Source organism: Eschrichtius robustus, chromosome 4 (assembly GCF_028021215.1).
Source record: "Eschrichtius robustus isolate mEscRob2 chromosome 4, mEscRob2.pri, whole genome shotgun sequence".
NCBI lineage: Eukaryota > Metazoa > Chordata > Mammalia > Artiodactyla > Eschrichtiidae > Eschrichtius > Eschrichtius robustus.
The window spans coordinates 103,223,478-103,239,506 of record NC_090827.1 but is presented as its reverse complement, the minus strand read 5'-3'; the positions used below and the strand labels follow the sequence as shown (position 1 = coordinate 103,239,506).

At 38.8% G+C, this 16,029-nt stretch overlaps 1 protein-coding gene across 4 annotated transcripts in view; it reads right to left on the bottom strand.

Moving 5' to 3' along the window:
• Window positions 1–2,016: 2,016 nt before the first annotated feature.
• Window positions 2,017–16,029, bottom strand: part of ADGRA3 (adhesion G protein-coupled receptor A3) — a 116,675-nt gene continuing 102,662 nt past the window's right edge. For all 4 annotated transcript variants that reach the window (XM_068543153.1, XM_068543151.1, XM_068543152.1 and 1 more), the window contains 5 exons: window positions 15,037–15,161; window positions 13,845–13,968; window positions 5,881–6,026; window positions 3,767–3,862; window positions 2,017–3,629 (listed from right to left, as the gene is read on the bottom strand). In XM_068543153.1, coding sequence (XP_068399254.1) covers window positions 2,387–3,629; window positions 3,767–3,862; window positions 5,881–6,026; window positions 13,845–13,968; window positions 15,037–15,161 — 1,734 coding nt within the window. In that variant the 3' untranslated portion in view covers window positions 2,017–2,386. The remainder of the gene's footprint in view (window positions 3,630–3,766; window positions 3,863–5,880; window positions 6,027–13,844; window positions 13,969–15,036; window positions 15,162–16,029) is intronic.

Sequence of the window (16,029 nt, the reverse complement as noted above, 5' to 3'; positions counted from 1 at the left end):
ACCTGGTCCTGGATGTGGCATAACCTGCTGGTACTTCAGCAGGTAAGAAACTCTTTGAGCCTCAGTTGCTGAAAATTTAAAATGAGGAAAATGAATGAACCGATTTTTAAGAAAACTGAAACATATCTTAAGAGTTTATGATTCTATGAAAAACAGAGAAACCTCAACTAGCAACAAGCCATAGATTATAAAAGACAAATATGGGAAGGATGCAATGTTTTATTCACTTCTTATTCACAAACATCAAATTTCAATTCAAATACTAAGAATATAATGCATCAAGTCATCACTCATCAACTATGCTTTGTATATCAAAACACTCTGAATATTTTTAGTGGAATCTTCATTTTATTCCAAATATTTGATTTCTTTCCAATCCCCAACTCTACCAGTCCCAGGCTTCTTTTCCTTCTGTTACCTACAAGAAGCTCTGTTTAAATTAATAAATGCTTACTGAAGGGTGAACATTTCCAAGAAGAGAAAGCCCTCCCTTCCTGTGGAAGTAGGAAAAAGCAGAAGAACAAAGTTCTTTTTCTATTTGACCTACGGGTCAAAGAAACAGATTAAACATTGGAATGATGTACTGCAAAATAACAGAGCAAAATTTAAATAACAGTAACAATTAAAAAAAAGAATTATTTACTCCATTCCTCATTAGTTTGTCTTGGTCATTTCTAAACATCATCCTGCACATATATATCAACTTACCTGGAGACCCTAGGCCAGGCGGTAGTTAAATGTACAGGTGCCAGATCTATCTACTTAATTGCCTTGTTTCCTCCACCAAAAAGAATGCCTTTAAAACAACACCTAACAAAAGGCTTAACTAGAACCACCAGTTTTATTATTGTGAAGCAAAATAATTTCTAATGCAGTAACCCAATGAAAAGTGAACACTTACACTATAATGTGTGATCGCCTGGTATCATCTCTGAGAATTACTCGAAGTAAGCAGTAAATTGCTCAGATTTTGAGGTTTATCAAGCTTGACTTTAGCATTTCTTGGATATATATTTTGAATCTGATCTGATTCAAACCTTGAGACTACTGCCAAAAACAGATCTAAGCTGTGCCAATCTTTTCAGGCGTTGACTTGCATATCGGAGAGAAGCGAATGCACAAAGGAGCCAGGGCAGACCCGATCTAACTTTCCCGGAAAGGACCCCAGTAAGCCTGGAGACAGGAGATAGATAAGGACTGCAGTGCATCATTGACCAATGATAACTTTTGCATCAGACCTGTTTTTGCCCTTAGAGTGGAATTTAAAAATTAGAACTTTAGCATGAACCTGAGGAACTTCATCTGTTTAAGAACAAAGTAACAGCCAACAGATAGGAGCCAATATTGAAGAATCCAAAATAAGTGAACGTGAACCTTGTATGACACCTCTTCATTTACGTTCATATATGGGAAGGGGATGAAGAGGCAAACTTCCAGTTATAAAATAATTAAGTCACGGGGATGCAACGTACAGCATAGGGAACAGAGTCATAAATATTTTAAGAACTTTGTATAATGACGGATGGCAACTAGACTTACCGTGGTGATTACTATCTTCATAAAGTATAAAAATATCAAACAAATCACTATGTGGTACACCTGAAACTAATATAATAAGTCAATTATATTTCAATTAAAACAGAAATAACGTGCTGGGGGAAAAGAAAAGAATAAGTAAACCCAAACATAAACCACTGAAAAGCCACAAAAAAATCAAAAATAGTATTAATAAGATGGGCAAAAGTAATGCAATTTAGGAAAAGCTTTTCAGGCATCTCCATTTTCAAAAAAAATTCTGTGAGATTAAAAAAAAAAAAACTTGTAGCATTTAAAAAACTGTGTTTATAAAATACAACAATCCAAAAGCTCTTTGATTTATATGCCATCAGTGGAGCTAATCATGTAAAACTCTGATAACTGATACATGTATAATTCTCATTAAACTATCCCAATGCACAAGCTTCATTCAAATAGCACTAAATGCTCCTGAAATGTAAAAATATAAGATTGACACAATGACAAACACCTATTTATTGTATTACATACAAGCCTGAAATGTTAAGTAGATATTACAGATCCCCAAAAAATTACATTTCAGATTCCCAAAACGTCCTGCTGGTGCTTTGACAACTAAAACAAGCACCATAGGGTTTTTAGAGGGTTTTTTTTTTTTTTGAGGGTTTTTTGTTTTTTTTTTTTTTCAAAATTCATAAAAAAGCAACACGTGGGGGATATAAAATACATAAAATCCAAAACTTACAAGTTTATTCAAAATTCTTTTGAATCCCTAAGTTGGCTGTAAACAGTCGGTTTTTACATGTTCATAGCTTAAAGGAATGTGAGTATCACAGTTTATATGGATTTCTGCCCAGGAAGCCCACCAATGCTACACAGTAGTTTCGTGTTTCCATAATCCAGTCCTCACATTGCCAGTGCTATCCATACCCAGCAAGGGTCCATCCTGCCCAGTGCTTTTGATCGGTCCGTTCTGAATGGCCAAGTTGAGGCCATAAGACTTCTGCTGACTTTCAAGTTCAACTACAGTTGGCTTCCTTAATGCATCTTTTTTACTACTAGTTGAAACGGGCTTTTCAAAATTCCTGCTGCTTTTGGGAAGTGTGCTACAAGCATCACTGCTATCTTGTTGGGGAGGGTTGTACTGTCTCTCTCTGTAGGCTAAGTAAGCCCTTCGGCTCCGAGAGTGTCCTTCATTACTGCCCGGCCGGCTTTTCGACAGGCCATTCTGCACGCTGCCTTCCACGCTCGTGGGGACGTCATAGGCATATTCTCTTAGGACTGTGAGTCTGCTGGCCCGGTGCCCTTTACTTCTGTTTTTATGATGGCGGCTTGGGTGTACGTTTGTTCGAAATGGAACTTCTAAAGGCGCCACATGCATTTTAATATCATTGTCCATCGAATGCTCTGTCAGACTATTGTCAAGCTGAGGTGTGGCGTTCAAAGGTAGAGAGTTGGTATGGCACTGAGCTGCAGCAGCCTGCAAGTTTGTTAATTTGCAGCCCTGGGAGGAGTTTTTGAAGCTCGATGCACTCTTGTTTGTGCACGAAGATTCTGTGCTGCTGTTGGTGCACTTGGGGGCCTCCCCGCTCGGCCCACTGGAGCTGGGGGGCTGCACGTTGACCTGGACCGAGTACGCGCTCCGGCCCGGGCAGCAAGTCATGATCCACGCGAGCCGGAAGTCCTCCCTGTTGACACAATGGTGAACCACGATAAACGCACTGAGGCTCAAACACGTGGCTCCAAAAAAGAAGCTAAAAACCAAGTCTAAAGGGTAATACAAAGAAACAGCCAAGGCCCCAAACATCCACAAAGCGACATATAAGAGCAAGGTAAGGCTGGCTCCCAAAAGTTGAGAATGGAAAGTATGCTCATTTTCCAGGGCTGACGTCGAAATGAGGGAGAGAGACAGGGAATCCTGATGATTTACTTCGCCATTTTCGTTGGCTGCCAGCCTCTGCTGCTCCTCACTGGGTTCCTTCAGCTCGTATTTGCGCTCAGGGTGTCTTTTCAACTGAATAAATATGCTTAGAAAGTACATACAGTTTACAAAAGTGATGAAGCTGGCAGGTCCGTAGAAGGCTCCCAAGGAGGGTTCCCATGCCATCCAGCAGCTAGGAAAGAAAATGGTGAACCAGCTCAGATGCTACATATGTCAACAAAGTGTTTAAGAAACTGCAGTAAACTTTAGTGCTTAGGAAACAGAAGAGAAGCAATCGACTCAGGTACGCAGGGAACACTAAATACTCACTAGGGTGCATTTGGCCGACTACCGTAATTCTTGATGTTTGCTGCTGCTGTTATGCCACAAACTATAACGGGTATCCCGCCACCGATCAGGTAAAACCTAGAAAGGGCAGTGATGGAAGTAACAGCACATCAATCCAATTTATTAAGGTGGACACATCACAGTATCTCAGTACTGCAGAAGTTATTCCTTCAAGATTCATTACTATTCCAATAATGCATTGAAGGTTAACATTTAAAGGCCGGTTCGTTAACAATAACACTTTTTAAAGTTTTTATTTATTTTGGATTTCTTTTTTTAAAGAAAGCGTAAGTTTTCTGAGTTAAGGAAAGCTGATCAGCTTCTGCCACCCTGTGGACAGGCAAAGTAACAGTAAGCTACTACAGGTAGGGCTTTAGTTTATACTTTTTTCTTTTGGGGGAATGGGGCTTCTTTTAGATTCAGCTGATGAAGCAGAAAGTTAGGCCACTACATAATGGACTTTAAGATCTCACTGTGCCACAGTTCAGACTAAATATGTAATGACGTTATTTATTTATTAATGTCCGGCTAAACCTGCATATTCCAGGATGTTCTACTGCTGTGTATGCTTACCTTCAGTCAGCTGAGATTGGGACAAGGAAGATACCTGGATCCCAGCAATGTCCTGCAGCACTCAGGCCCTTCCTGACCCCTTTCCCACAGACTAGCTGGTGCAGGAAGAAATGAGGGAGACAGAGTGGCTGGTCCTACGAAGAACAACTTTTTGCGGGGAGGTGCAGCTTCTTTGAGTTCTCTGAAAAGAGAACAGGGAACGTCCTGCCCCGGCTAGCTACCCCTGGGTACAGCCAATCTTAATTCTGCATTTGCCAGGTCCAAAGACACAGTCCAAATGCTAATTGGCTGGATAAAGGCAATATTCATAACACATTTTCCATACATTTTTTCTTAGTCAGGCTCGCAGGTACTGAAATCCTTTAATATGATATCATTGCTGAAAAAGACAGCTAATTACCCTATAAAACTATAACCCTGTCTTCTACTTCACAGATTAGAGGCAGGCCGACGTCCGTGACCCTGCCCTTCTTCCTGCTATACTAATTCATAGCTGCTTCTTACCTGAAAAGAAGGCATCAGTTCACCCAAATTTATCTCGGGCTCCACATTCCTCTCTGCCACTCCTTCCCCACCCGACTCTGGGGCTGCCTGTTATCAAATAACCCTTATTTTGCAGCTTTAAGTCTTCTTCTCCACTGCATATTCCTTCCAGCCTATAAGTCTATTCACGTTTTCCCCATCTTCTAAAACTTTCCCTCAACCACCAACTTCTTTCTTGCTCCCTTTGGTGACAAACCCCTGGAAACAATAGCACCATCAAGTGCCTGACCTTTGTCACCTTACTGTGAGATGAGGCCCCTTCCACCTACCATGCTACTGAAACCGCCCTCTCTGGGGCCAGCAGACTCAAGGCAAGCCCCACATCCACCCTCCAGGTAGCCGGGATGCTGGGGTTTCTTTAAGCTCAAGGACATGCGGGAAGGAGAGCATCCTAAAGGGTGAGCCTGCACTGTCTAAAGCAAAGGGGGTACCTGCAGGCCACTGGGGACTGCACAGGCTTTGCAGCCCAAGCTGCCTTTTTGTTTTTAATCACCTAACAGAAAGGAAACCTAACAGAAACCTAACAGAAAGCTGCATGAGGATAGGTAGGATTCCCATCTCTTAGCCAAACGCCATCCTTCAGTTCCTTTAATACCACTGACAAGGGTGTCAAATCACATCCTGCAATCTGACCGTGGCCCAGCACTCCTGCTGTCCCTTCCCGCCCACAGAACCGCTCTCCCCTGAATCTTCAATGTTCTCTTTCAATTCTTCCCTTTATCTGCTATGGCCCATTGATACGGCCCAGGGATCATTCTTAACTAACTTTTCTCTAGGAGAGGTTGCTTGTTATCACTGCTTCAACGAATACACGTGGGATACATAACTTCACAAAGCACTCCCAGTTGCAAGGCTGCTTACAAGTCCATTTTTTTTACTTTCCAAAATTCACTGAGCAATTTTTTGTTATGACCATGCTTCATTAAATTTAAGATGTAATGGACATTTAACATAAAACAGTACACAAAGATATTAGATACCTGAGCATTGGTCTTGGTGGAGGTGGCAACTCATCAGGATCCTGGCATCTTTTAGCTTTTCTAGTGACTTGTTTGTAGATATTTCGAGCTGTCACTCCCACCCAGAGAACTGTAGCAAGGGTGGAATAATGAAGAATTATTCCAACCTAGAAAGAAGATTGAAGAATACATGAAGTAAAACAAACAAAATTCCCCTTTACAATCATAAAGTACAGTAGCTGCCAGTAAGCTTTATCAAAAAGACTGGTAAGTTTCTTTTGAAAATCTGACTCAAAAACAGTATGAAGGTGTATTCTAATGATCAATTCCTTCGCCTGCTGATGAAACAAAGAAAGCACTCTAACAGACGTATAATAGAGGATCAAATCAACAGCTGGATCCAGGAGGCCCACAGACTACAACTTATACCCAAGATGACTCTAAATATATCACGGAATTCGCTCCTGGAAAACAATAAGCCAAAGGCGTGTTACTCGTAGATGCTATGTTATAAATTAGAGTTGAGTTCCTAAAGCCTGTTTTAAGGAGGAATATAGAAGTCAAGGGTAACTAGAGGGTGAAAGTCACAGCACACAGAGTCAGAGACCTGAGTAGTTCTAATTCAGAGCTTTTATATATCAAAATGGTAAGCGAGCAATATAACAGATTGATTATTTTAAGTGAGTGAGCTCTGAAATCAACAAGTTTGCCTGGTTTTAAAACAAGAATCCACCCTTTGTGACACCTTAGCAAGCTTGCATAACATCTCAAGCACTGTTTTCCTCATTTGTAAACTGAGAATAATATAAAACTACCGTGAGGCTTTGAAAAAGACAGTCTATATAAAGCATTTAGCACATCACCTGGTCCCTGATAAGCAATTAAAAATACGGCAATATTTTTATTATTACTTATTAGGAGTATGGTTTTAAGAAAATAATGTCAACCTTTCCTAAATTAATGTTCCTTATTTGAACAGTGGAAGGATTATCAATAACCATCTCTAGGGGTTTTTGTAGGGATTGAATGGGCACAAGACCGGAGACATAATCAGTGCTTGATAAATGATGGATAACTGAAATATACGTAAATGATGACACCAAGTTTCTTCCCAGAGGGGTGATGGGGGGCATGTCGATCATGTAACCTGTGTTTGAAGCAACACCAGTTAAAGATAAAATTCTAGTTGAAGATATGTATGGGGCTAAGAGAGGTTTAAAATCTGTTTTAAGAACAATAAATACATGGGTCATTGGAGCAGAAAGGACATAGTTCAGCTTTCTTATCTAACTACTTACTATCTCTTTGATTCTTTCTTCTTATGCAATGATTACAGGTAAAATCCTATTAATGAAGAGCTCCAAGGGGGAAAAAAAATTTGTTTTTAAAGGATGGCTCTCCAATTTCAAGAAAATCAAATTGATTGACATTATCAAACCTAGGTCAGTAATAGAAGCATTTAGACTGCTGCCTAAGGCTCATATTAATGAGAACCAATCTGCAGTTAAACGTGGTGACATAGAAGCTCAGGTATTATTTTGCAGGGCAAAATACTAGGGTGGTCACTGCCCAGGGCAGTCCCTGTCCTCTTAATGACTGGAAGGGCTAGGAGGGCGGATCCAGCCCGGCCAAACCAGAGCCGTCAGAGTATCTTCTTATTAAGAAGAAAAGTGGCTCCTTGGTTCTCGTTAGTTTTACTGACTGCACTATAAAAGCAAAATTTACAGATATAAGTGGAACAAATAGCATAAAATAACCCTTTGAGCTATCTGGAGTCACACGAAATATTGTAAATAAAAATAGTATACTTGGATTTGGTGCATAGAAACCAAACATTCAAAACAAACCACTGATATTGACTCAAAATGGTATACTCTACTGTTGCTAGAGTTTTCTCTGACGCAGAGGTCAAAAGAATGAGACAGGGCTGTAAATAAGTTTAAAAACAGAAGTTAAAAATACTTTCAACATAGGAGGTGCAAGATGGAGAATTTTCTTGTTTTAGATCTAAGAGGTAAAACTCAACCTTTAGATTTTGAAGTGTTTCTTATGGCATTTCAAAATATGTAGAGAAATTTTCACACCTGAAAGATACTGAAGTCTTCTAGTTAAACAATTATTACCAATAGTGGAATTTCAGGAGTCTGATGTCACCTGCTAACAGTCACATAAACAAATCACCGAATATTCCACAAGAACCAGAATAAAGTGGGCACTGAGATCTAGCAGCGAGGGTATTCCTATCTTTTGAAAGGAGGGAGGTGCTTCCTATTTTATTCTCCATCAGACACTTGGGCTATACTTGAAATATAACCTCACTGTCACAATTTCTTCCAAATAAACAAGAAATACATGTGGGAAATTTGTAAACAGTTTGGAAATAAATAATCTAATTCATTAGGGCATGTAAACGATTCATTAAATGCAACAGATTAGAACTTAAGTCACCTTACCTCAGGACATCAATATCCAAAGTTGCAAAATGGATACAAAATACTTATCCTCAACAGTTGCACTTTATATATACATGTTACCTAACCATACACTGCTCACATACCAGAGGCCAGACATTGTAACAATTGGATTTTTAACCACCAATAAAACTACAATAGTGCAGCATGCACAGCAGGTGTGCAAAAAATGATCTTTAATACTCAGTCAGATATGAATATATATAAAAATTAAGAGCTTCCACTTTTGAATGCCTGCTATGTATCCCAAAATGTATCAGACAATTTTGCACATGCTTCTATTTTATCCTCTTAGCATCACCATTCATTTGGTGTTACAGACAAGGAGACTGAGGCCGAAAGAAGTTAAGTCATCCACCAGAGGTCACATGGTCACTGGCAGGGCTGCACCTCACAGTAGACCCCTCTACTCTGCGGGTCCTCTCTAAATAGGCAAGCACAGTTATTGGGGTGGGGTGGGGGACAGGACACACAGAGTCAAAGAGACTGTCGTTTGAATCAGGCCTCTGCCACCCAAAGGCCCTAGTGACTTGGGGCAAGTTTTTTCAATTCTCTAAGACTCAATTTCTGTACTAATAAAATCTGTGAGTAAGAAATACTTCCTAGGGTTAATATGAAATTTAAGATAACACACTTGCAGTAGCTGGCAAGTAGAAAGTTCTTAATATCCACGGGTTGAATCTTTCCCAATGCATCTCACAGGCCACCGCAGCGGTCCTCTGGATAAAAGACATCAGAGAACACCTGAGAAGGTCAGCGGGCACGATATTTAATAGATTAAATCATGAAGTGGGAGAGCAACAAGGTAACTTAAATAAGATCCAGCCAAATCCTTTCACTGCATAGCTAAGGAAACCAAGGACCAGAAAATTAACGCTCAAGCGGTTATTCAGCAGCACAGCACGACCCAGAAACCAGATCCTTTCCCACCTTGAGCCAACAGCCCCTCCTACTCTATCACTCAGCTTCTCCGTTCTCCTTTGGCTCCTCTTGCAAAAAGAGAGTTCAAGGCTACAGAATGTGCCCACGGCACCACCCAGAAAGGATGACAAAAGAACCAGAGTGGGAAGTACCTGGCTGGTGGGGCATCTAATAATCTCAATCAATCACTTCGCGGAGGAAACTGTAGTAGAACCTGTGCACACTCTTCATAAAATACGTGAGCTCTAAAAGGGAGATAAGTCAAATCTACACCGATCATGTGCACATACAAAAACTGCCTGTGAAAGGTGGACACTTTAGGGTTCAGTTTTAGAGATGGAAGAAGAGCCCAAGAAACATGAAGCCCCTGCTAGGTTAAGTAACCAGTCATACGGGCTGTTCTGGCAGACACAGCTGGCTACTAACTGAATTAAGTACTAGAATAACAAAGTGAAGTAAGTCATGTCTGGGTCAGAAATAACAAGAATGATGTTATGTCTTTCATAGAGGAAGGAAAGAACATTGTTAAAAAAAAAAAAAGAACAGAAGAAAACAACATATAAAACCTGCCCATCCCCCACCCTAGCTTTTCTGGGTAAATCTTTAACTAACAGACATTTGTTATTGAGACTCTAATAACTCAGTGCAATTCCTGTCCTTTTCATTCTAGAAATGGTATAAAATACCATTCAGGATGATGAAAGGCAGTCATCTTTACTATGGCCTCTTTCTGTTCATTTCCTCAGTGAAATAAATTTATGTGTCTATTCCAAGAAATCAATGAATATTTTTTAGATAGAATTGAGACTATTACTACCACTGTGTGCTGAATACACTCCTAATTGTTCATGTTCGAAACAGCTCCAGGTTGAATGATTTCTATTATTAGCAAACAGAGGCCTTTTTTGTTCATTTATCCAATATCTGCTGAGCACCTACTATGCGTCAGGTTTTACACTGATTCTTGGATAAACACTGGTGAATCAAGTCAATATAATTCCTGCTCCTGTAGAGCTGAGTCCAGAGACAACAAATAGGTAAACGACAGTCAATCACAAAGTTTTGTAGGCACCATGGAATTTTAATAAGCACCAGAGGATAATGAGGGGAGGGGGGTGGAGGGACTGCATCTCTGAAACAGTGACAGTAAACTGAGACCTACAAAGTAAGTGGGAGTGGGCCAGGTAAAGAAGGGGAGAAAGACTGAGAAAAGAGAAGCACTGTTTTTTGTACACGTATTAAGTTGATTCGAGATCCGTTACCTAACTTCTCATAGGCTCCCTAACAAATTTGTTTTCAGGTGTATAGTAATGGCCTGAAACAGGGAAATATTCTGCACAGCTAAGAGGTAATTATATCAATAACAATAGTAGTAATAGCTAGCATCTAACTGAGCATTTACTGTATGCCAGGCACTCCTGAGTCATTTAATCCTGTCAACAAATCTTATGGGCGCATGCGCACACACACTTTCAATTGGATCTCATGAATACAGTATTGGATTAATCATCAGCCTTAGGTTAATGACCATTCTAATGATTGGGCCAAGCACAAAAGCACAGCCTGCCTTCATTTAGTTATTTCATTAGCTATTGCTAATAATAGGTGTCCAAGAATCTTTCAATAAGACAAAAAGTAAGATCTTGTCAAAAACCTGTATCAAACCATATGGTCCCCTTTACCCAAGGTAATCATTCGCCCTGTATCCTGTGTTTATCATTCCTTTGTTTTCCTTTTTTATATAGTTTTGTTGCACTTATATATTTTCATTAAAAGTGTGCTGTTTCATTTTAGTTACATTTACCTTTATTAAAAAAAAAAAGATATCAGGGTGAATGTCACTTACGGGACTTAATTTTTCACTTATATTCCTGAGACTGACTCAACATTGCTATGCCTGGTTGTAATTCATTAATTTTGACTCTTGTGTAATATCACCGTTTATTCATTCACCCTCTCAGTGATCGGCACTGGGGCTGCTTCCAGGTTTCTGCTACTGCGTAGAGTGTTGCTATGAATATTCACAGGCACACGCCTGTTCCACGTGTGTCACCTCACTCTGAGCCCAGGAGTGGGACTGGGGGTCCAGGGTGTGTGAATGATTACCTTTAGAAGGTAAAGCCTCCCGGAGTCATCCACTTACATTCCCACCATGTATAAAACATGTGGATCCACATGTTCTTCAATACTTGGCATTGGCAGGCTTAATTTTTCTGACAGAAAATGCATAGTATGGTAGCTATCTGAATTTGCATCTCCGTGACCACCAATGCCATGGAACATCTCTTCAGGCGTACCCTGGCCCTGTGTTTACTCTGCTGTCTGTCACTCTCGCCACTTTTCCTACGGGGCTGTGTGTGGCATTCTCACTGATTACAGTTTTTAACATATATATATTTTTTATTCTAATGCTCTGTCAGTGGTTATGTATTGGGAATAGCTTCTTCTAATTTGAAACTTGTCTTTTCACTTTCCTTAGGAGTCTTAATTTTTCAAAAAGATCTTATTTTTAATTTAGTTCAGTGTATGTCCTTTCTAGTCATATTTAAGAAATCCCTCCTTATTCCAAGGATTATGCTATTTTCTAATATAAATGTTAACTCTTTGGTTTGGACTTGTAAGTTTTTAATCTACCCAAAGTTGACTTTTTAAAAATGGCTTGAAGTATAGATCCATTTTAATCTTTTTCCAAATGGATTTCCCCAGCTCCCTTAACTGTACAGTGGGGTCTGTCTTTACCCAACTGATGAGGCAAGTAACCTCTGTCTTATACCAAAGCTCTGCGTGGGTCTGCTTCCAAGCTTGCTCTTCTGTGTCGGTCAATTTATCCATCCCTACACTAAACGCTACAGTTTTAACTACAACAGCCTCAAAAGTTTGGATCATTAGAAGTCTTCCTACTCTACTATTTTTCAGAAGTGTCCTAGCTATCTTTGGTTCTTCTTTACTTTCATATAAATTCAAAGACCATTTTACTGAGTTTCATGAAAAATTCTCTTCTTATCTATAGGTTAATTTAGGAGGAACTGCCACCTTTCTGATTTTCACTCTTCCTATTCTTGGACCTAGTGTATCTTTCCATTTATTTAGGTCTTCTTTAATATATAATTAATTTTTACCTGCAAATCTTGAACATTTTTTATTATTTCTAAGTACATGATATTTTTTGATACTATATAAACGATACTTTCTCATTGTTTTCCCACAGTTGCATTTCTGCATACTAGCAGCAAACTTTTGTATGTTAAACTACATTCACTTTTGCTAAACTTTCCTATTTTTTTCAAATAATTTACCTGTAAATTACTTCAGCGTTTTTAATATAAATAATCACATCATCTGACAACAACTCGATTATTATTCCCAATTTACAGGTGAGAAAACTGAGACACAGAAATGTTACATACTGAAATCGGGATCTAGAAAAGATAATTGTATTCCTATGTTCACTGCAGTGTTACTCACAACATCCAAGAGTTGGAAACAATCTAAATGTCTATCGATAGATAAAGAAAATGTGATTGTATATACACAATGGAATATTTACTCAGCCATAAAAAAGAAGGAAATCCTGTCACATACTACAACATGGATGGACCTTGAGGACATTATGCTAAATGAAATAAGGCAGTCACAGAAGGAAAAATACTGCATTATTCCACTTATATGAGGTATTGACATAGTCAAGCTCACAGAGACAGGAAGTAGAATGGTGGCTGCAAGGAGCTGAGGGGAGAGGGAAATTGAAGGTTGCTGAGCCGTGGGTATAGTTTCAGTCATGCAAGATGAAAAAGTTCTAAAGATCTACTGTACAACACTGTCCTTATAGTTAATAACTGTACTACACACTTAAAAATTTGTTAAGAGGGTAGATCTCATTATGTGCTTTTCTGCAAATAAAAAAAGTTAAATAAATTGCCCATAGAAACACTGGAAACTAGAGCTGAGATCCAAATCTAGGTAGTCTGAACTCAACACTCTGTGACACTGCTTGCCATCATGTACATAGAAAACAGTATGCAAATAAATAAAATTTTACATATTTCCTATTCACATATTAAATAGTTCTGATTTTTTATACTTACACTGCAAAAATACTGTTTACTAAGGCTACATATGTAATAATTTATTTGGAATTAAGAGTTGATTATATTTTTAAATTCTTTACATGTACCACATGTAAAAAGTTTCTCATTTTTATATCTTACAGTTAAAATTTTTTCTAATTCCTATTATTTTCATAAATAGATAAAATAATTTTTAAAATCTTACTGTCGGAAAATGTCACTTCTCTTTCAATCATAGTCAGGATTTTATAAATTTTTTAAATTAAATGTTTGGCATTATAACAGGCATTACAAGTAGCACAAAATTCCCCAAGATAAAAAGACAAGCTCCATAAGTCATATATTCAGTTGTGAAATGATAATTCAGAATTTGAAGTATACTGGTAAACTGTTTAAGTGACATACAATTTGACTTTAATTAGCTAAAGAAAAAAGCTTTAAAGAAGCAATTTTCCTTTTATAGTTAATGAAACATGAAATTTCTAATAGCAAGTTTTTTTCATTTCAGTTTTTTACTTTGACTTACTGCTTGGCAGACGCTGGCATTTCTAGTTTGAGTTACTCCTCCCACAAAGATCACACATGTCAGAAAAATATGAAAGCATAAGTTCACAAGCATGTGCCAGCCTTTGAGACTGATTCTAATCAAACTGTTAAAAGAAAAGGGAAAAAGTAAGACCCAGGTTAGTATACTTGAAGCTGGACATCTTCAAGTTAACATTTCCAACTCATAAAAGGCCAAATGTAAATGTTTAAACATTTTATTAAAACATACTATCAGACACACACACATGCACACAGACACACACAGGGTTTGAGAAATCACTCAGTACAGTTTCTTAACATTTAACTTTGCAGTACAGTAAAAAAGACAAGTCAAATGGAACTACTACATCCACTAAAGGCTAAACAAAATCTCCATAATAAGAAATATGTGGGCTTTTGTTAGTTACAATGTCTTATGACAAATGGATTACTTGTTTGCTTCCCAGAGATTTCTGCAAGGTGCCAATCTCTATTTTTCCTGACTTACTAGGATAACATGGTCTAAATGCCCAGTGCATTTCTTCCTGGCCTTTCATAATGAAATGCTGAAGTCTTTCTTTTTTATATCAAAATCTCCTTGTTTCTTAACTAAGTATCAAGAAATGTCACATATGTCCAGCTTAAAGAGGAAAATACATTCTAGCAAAACATCTTGTAAAGTGAATTTCTGCTTAGAAAATCCTTTCAGTTCATTATTTCTCACCATAAAATAAAAATTTCCGTAGCTTTGCCTCCAATTAACAAAAACCATATCCCACACTTAAATGCCACAGACATTCTTAAATGCTGTCTATAAAAAAGAATATCACAACAGGCAAGAATTTATAAAACAGAAATGATACCACAGTCTGGTTCTGGGAGACACATCTGCAGGTAACCAGCCTCCACCGTATCTCCCCCCCATGCCCCACCCCCCAGCCACCAACACATACTTCCCATATTCTTTCCCAAGTACAAACCCAGCAAAATGACTGAGTGCTGTAGAAGATGAATTTACCATCACAGGCACTAATTATTTATGTCTTGAATTGCATGAAGTGAAGAAGGCCTGTAGGTGTTCTGAAGTAATCGTCCTTACTTTGGAAGGATAGCATGGTATTAAACTCAGTTTTATCCTAATTGAATGTGAAATAAACTCCACAGACCTCTATTCACAAAGTGTTATTTCTTACCTGTGATGGTATATGTAACTGACGATGACCACTAAGAGGCAGAAGAGAAGAATGACAGCCGTGGTATAGACCACAGGGTGCAAGAGATTGGCTGCCTGGGTATAGAGTTCAGATCCCGTCAAATCCTGAGTGGGGGGAAAAGGAAAGCATTATTCTAGGAGCATTTCTCTGGACATCTAGTTACTGAGATTTTCTCAGTGACTAAAACCTACTGATAAACAGAACTCTGGCCCTTACATCTCTTCATTTTATTCAAGGACTATGGTTCATGCTATTTTCCTCACACATTACTTTGCCCTCCTAACTTCCATGTGTTAACTACTCATGCAGTGTGTGTATACACATACACACACACTCTTGTCTTACCATGGACGATCTGCTTTACAAATCTGAATACTGACTCTTCTATGAGGGTAATGGGGAGAGAACAGCAGTGATTTAGAAGGGCAACCACAGACTTCATCCTTTTTGATGCTCTTTCACCCCACTTATCACTCTGTGCATTCACCAGCTGATAAGGCACAAAGCAGCAGTATCTCCAAGTCAATAAAGCCTAAATAGATCTCTCTAACCTCTCACAGTCAAGTTCAACAAATATGAATGGACCAGACACGGTGCAAAGCGCAGGGACATAGTGGTAAACCGTGGTTCTTGCCCTTGAAGAGCTGAAAGTCACAGGGCACTCAGATGCACAATCAGATCACAATAATGTTTGATGAACATAAGAGCAGCCCGGTGATGGGAGCGAAGAGGTCAAAGATCAGGTAACAGTAAATAATAATAGCAAATCACTTACATAGCATTTGCTATAATCCAGGCACTGTGCCAGCACCTTACACACAATAACACTATGAGCTGGGTATATTGTTAGCCCCATTTCATAGCCTGAGAAGCTGAGGCACAAAGAGGTTCAGTGCTGGGAAGGAGGATTAGATCCAAAAGAGCTTGGTTACCAAGGCTGTGATCCCAAAACCAAGGCAGACAGTACCTTCC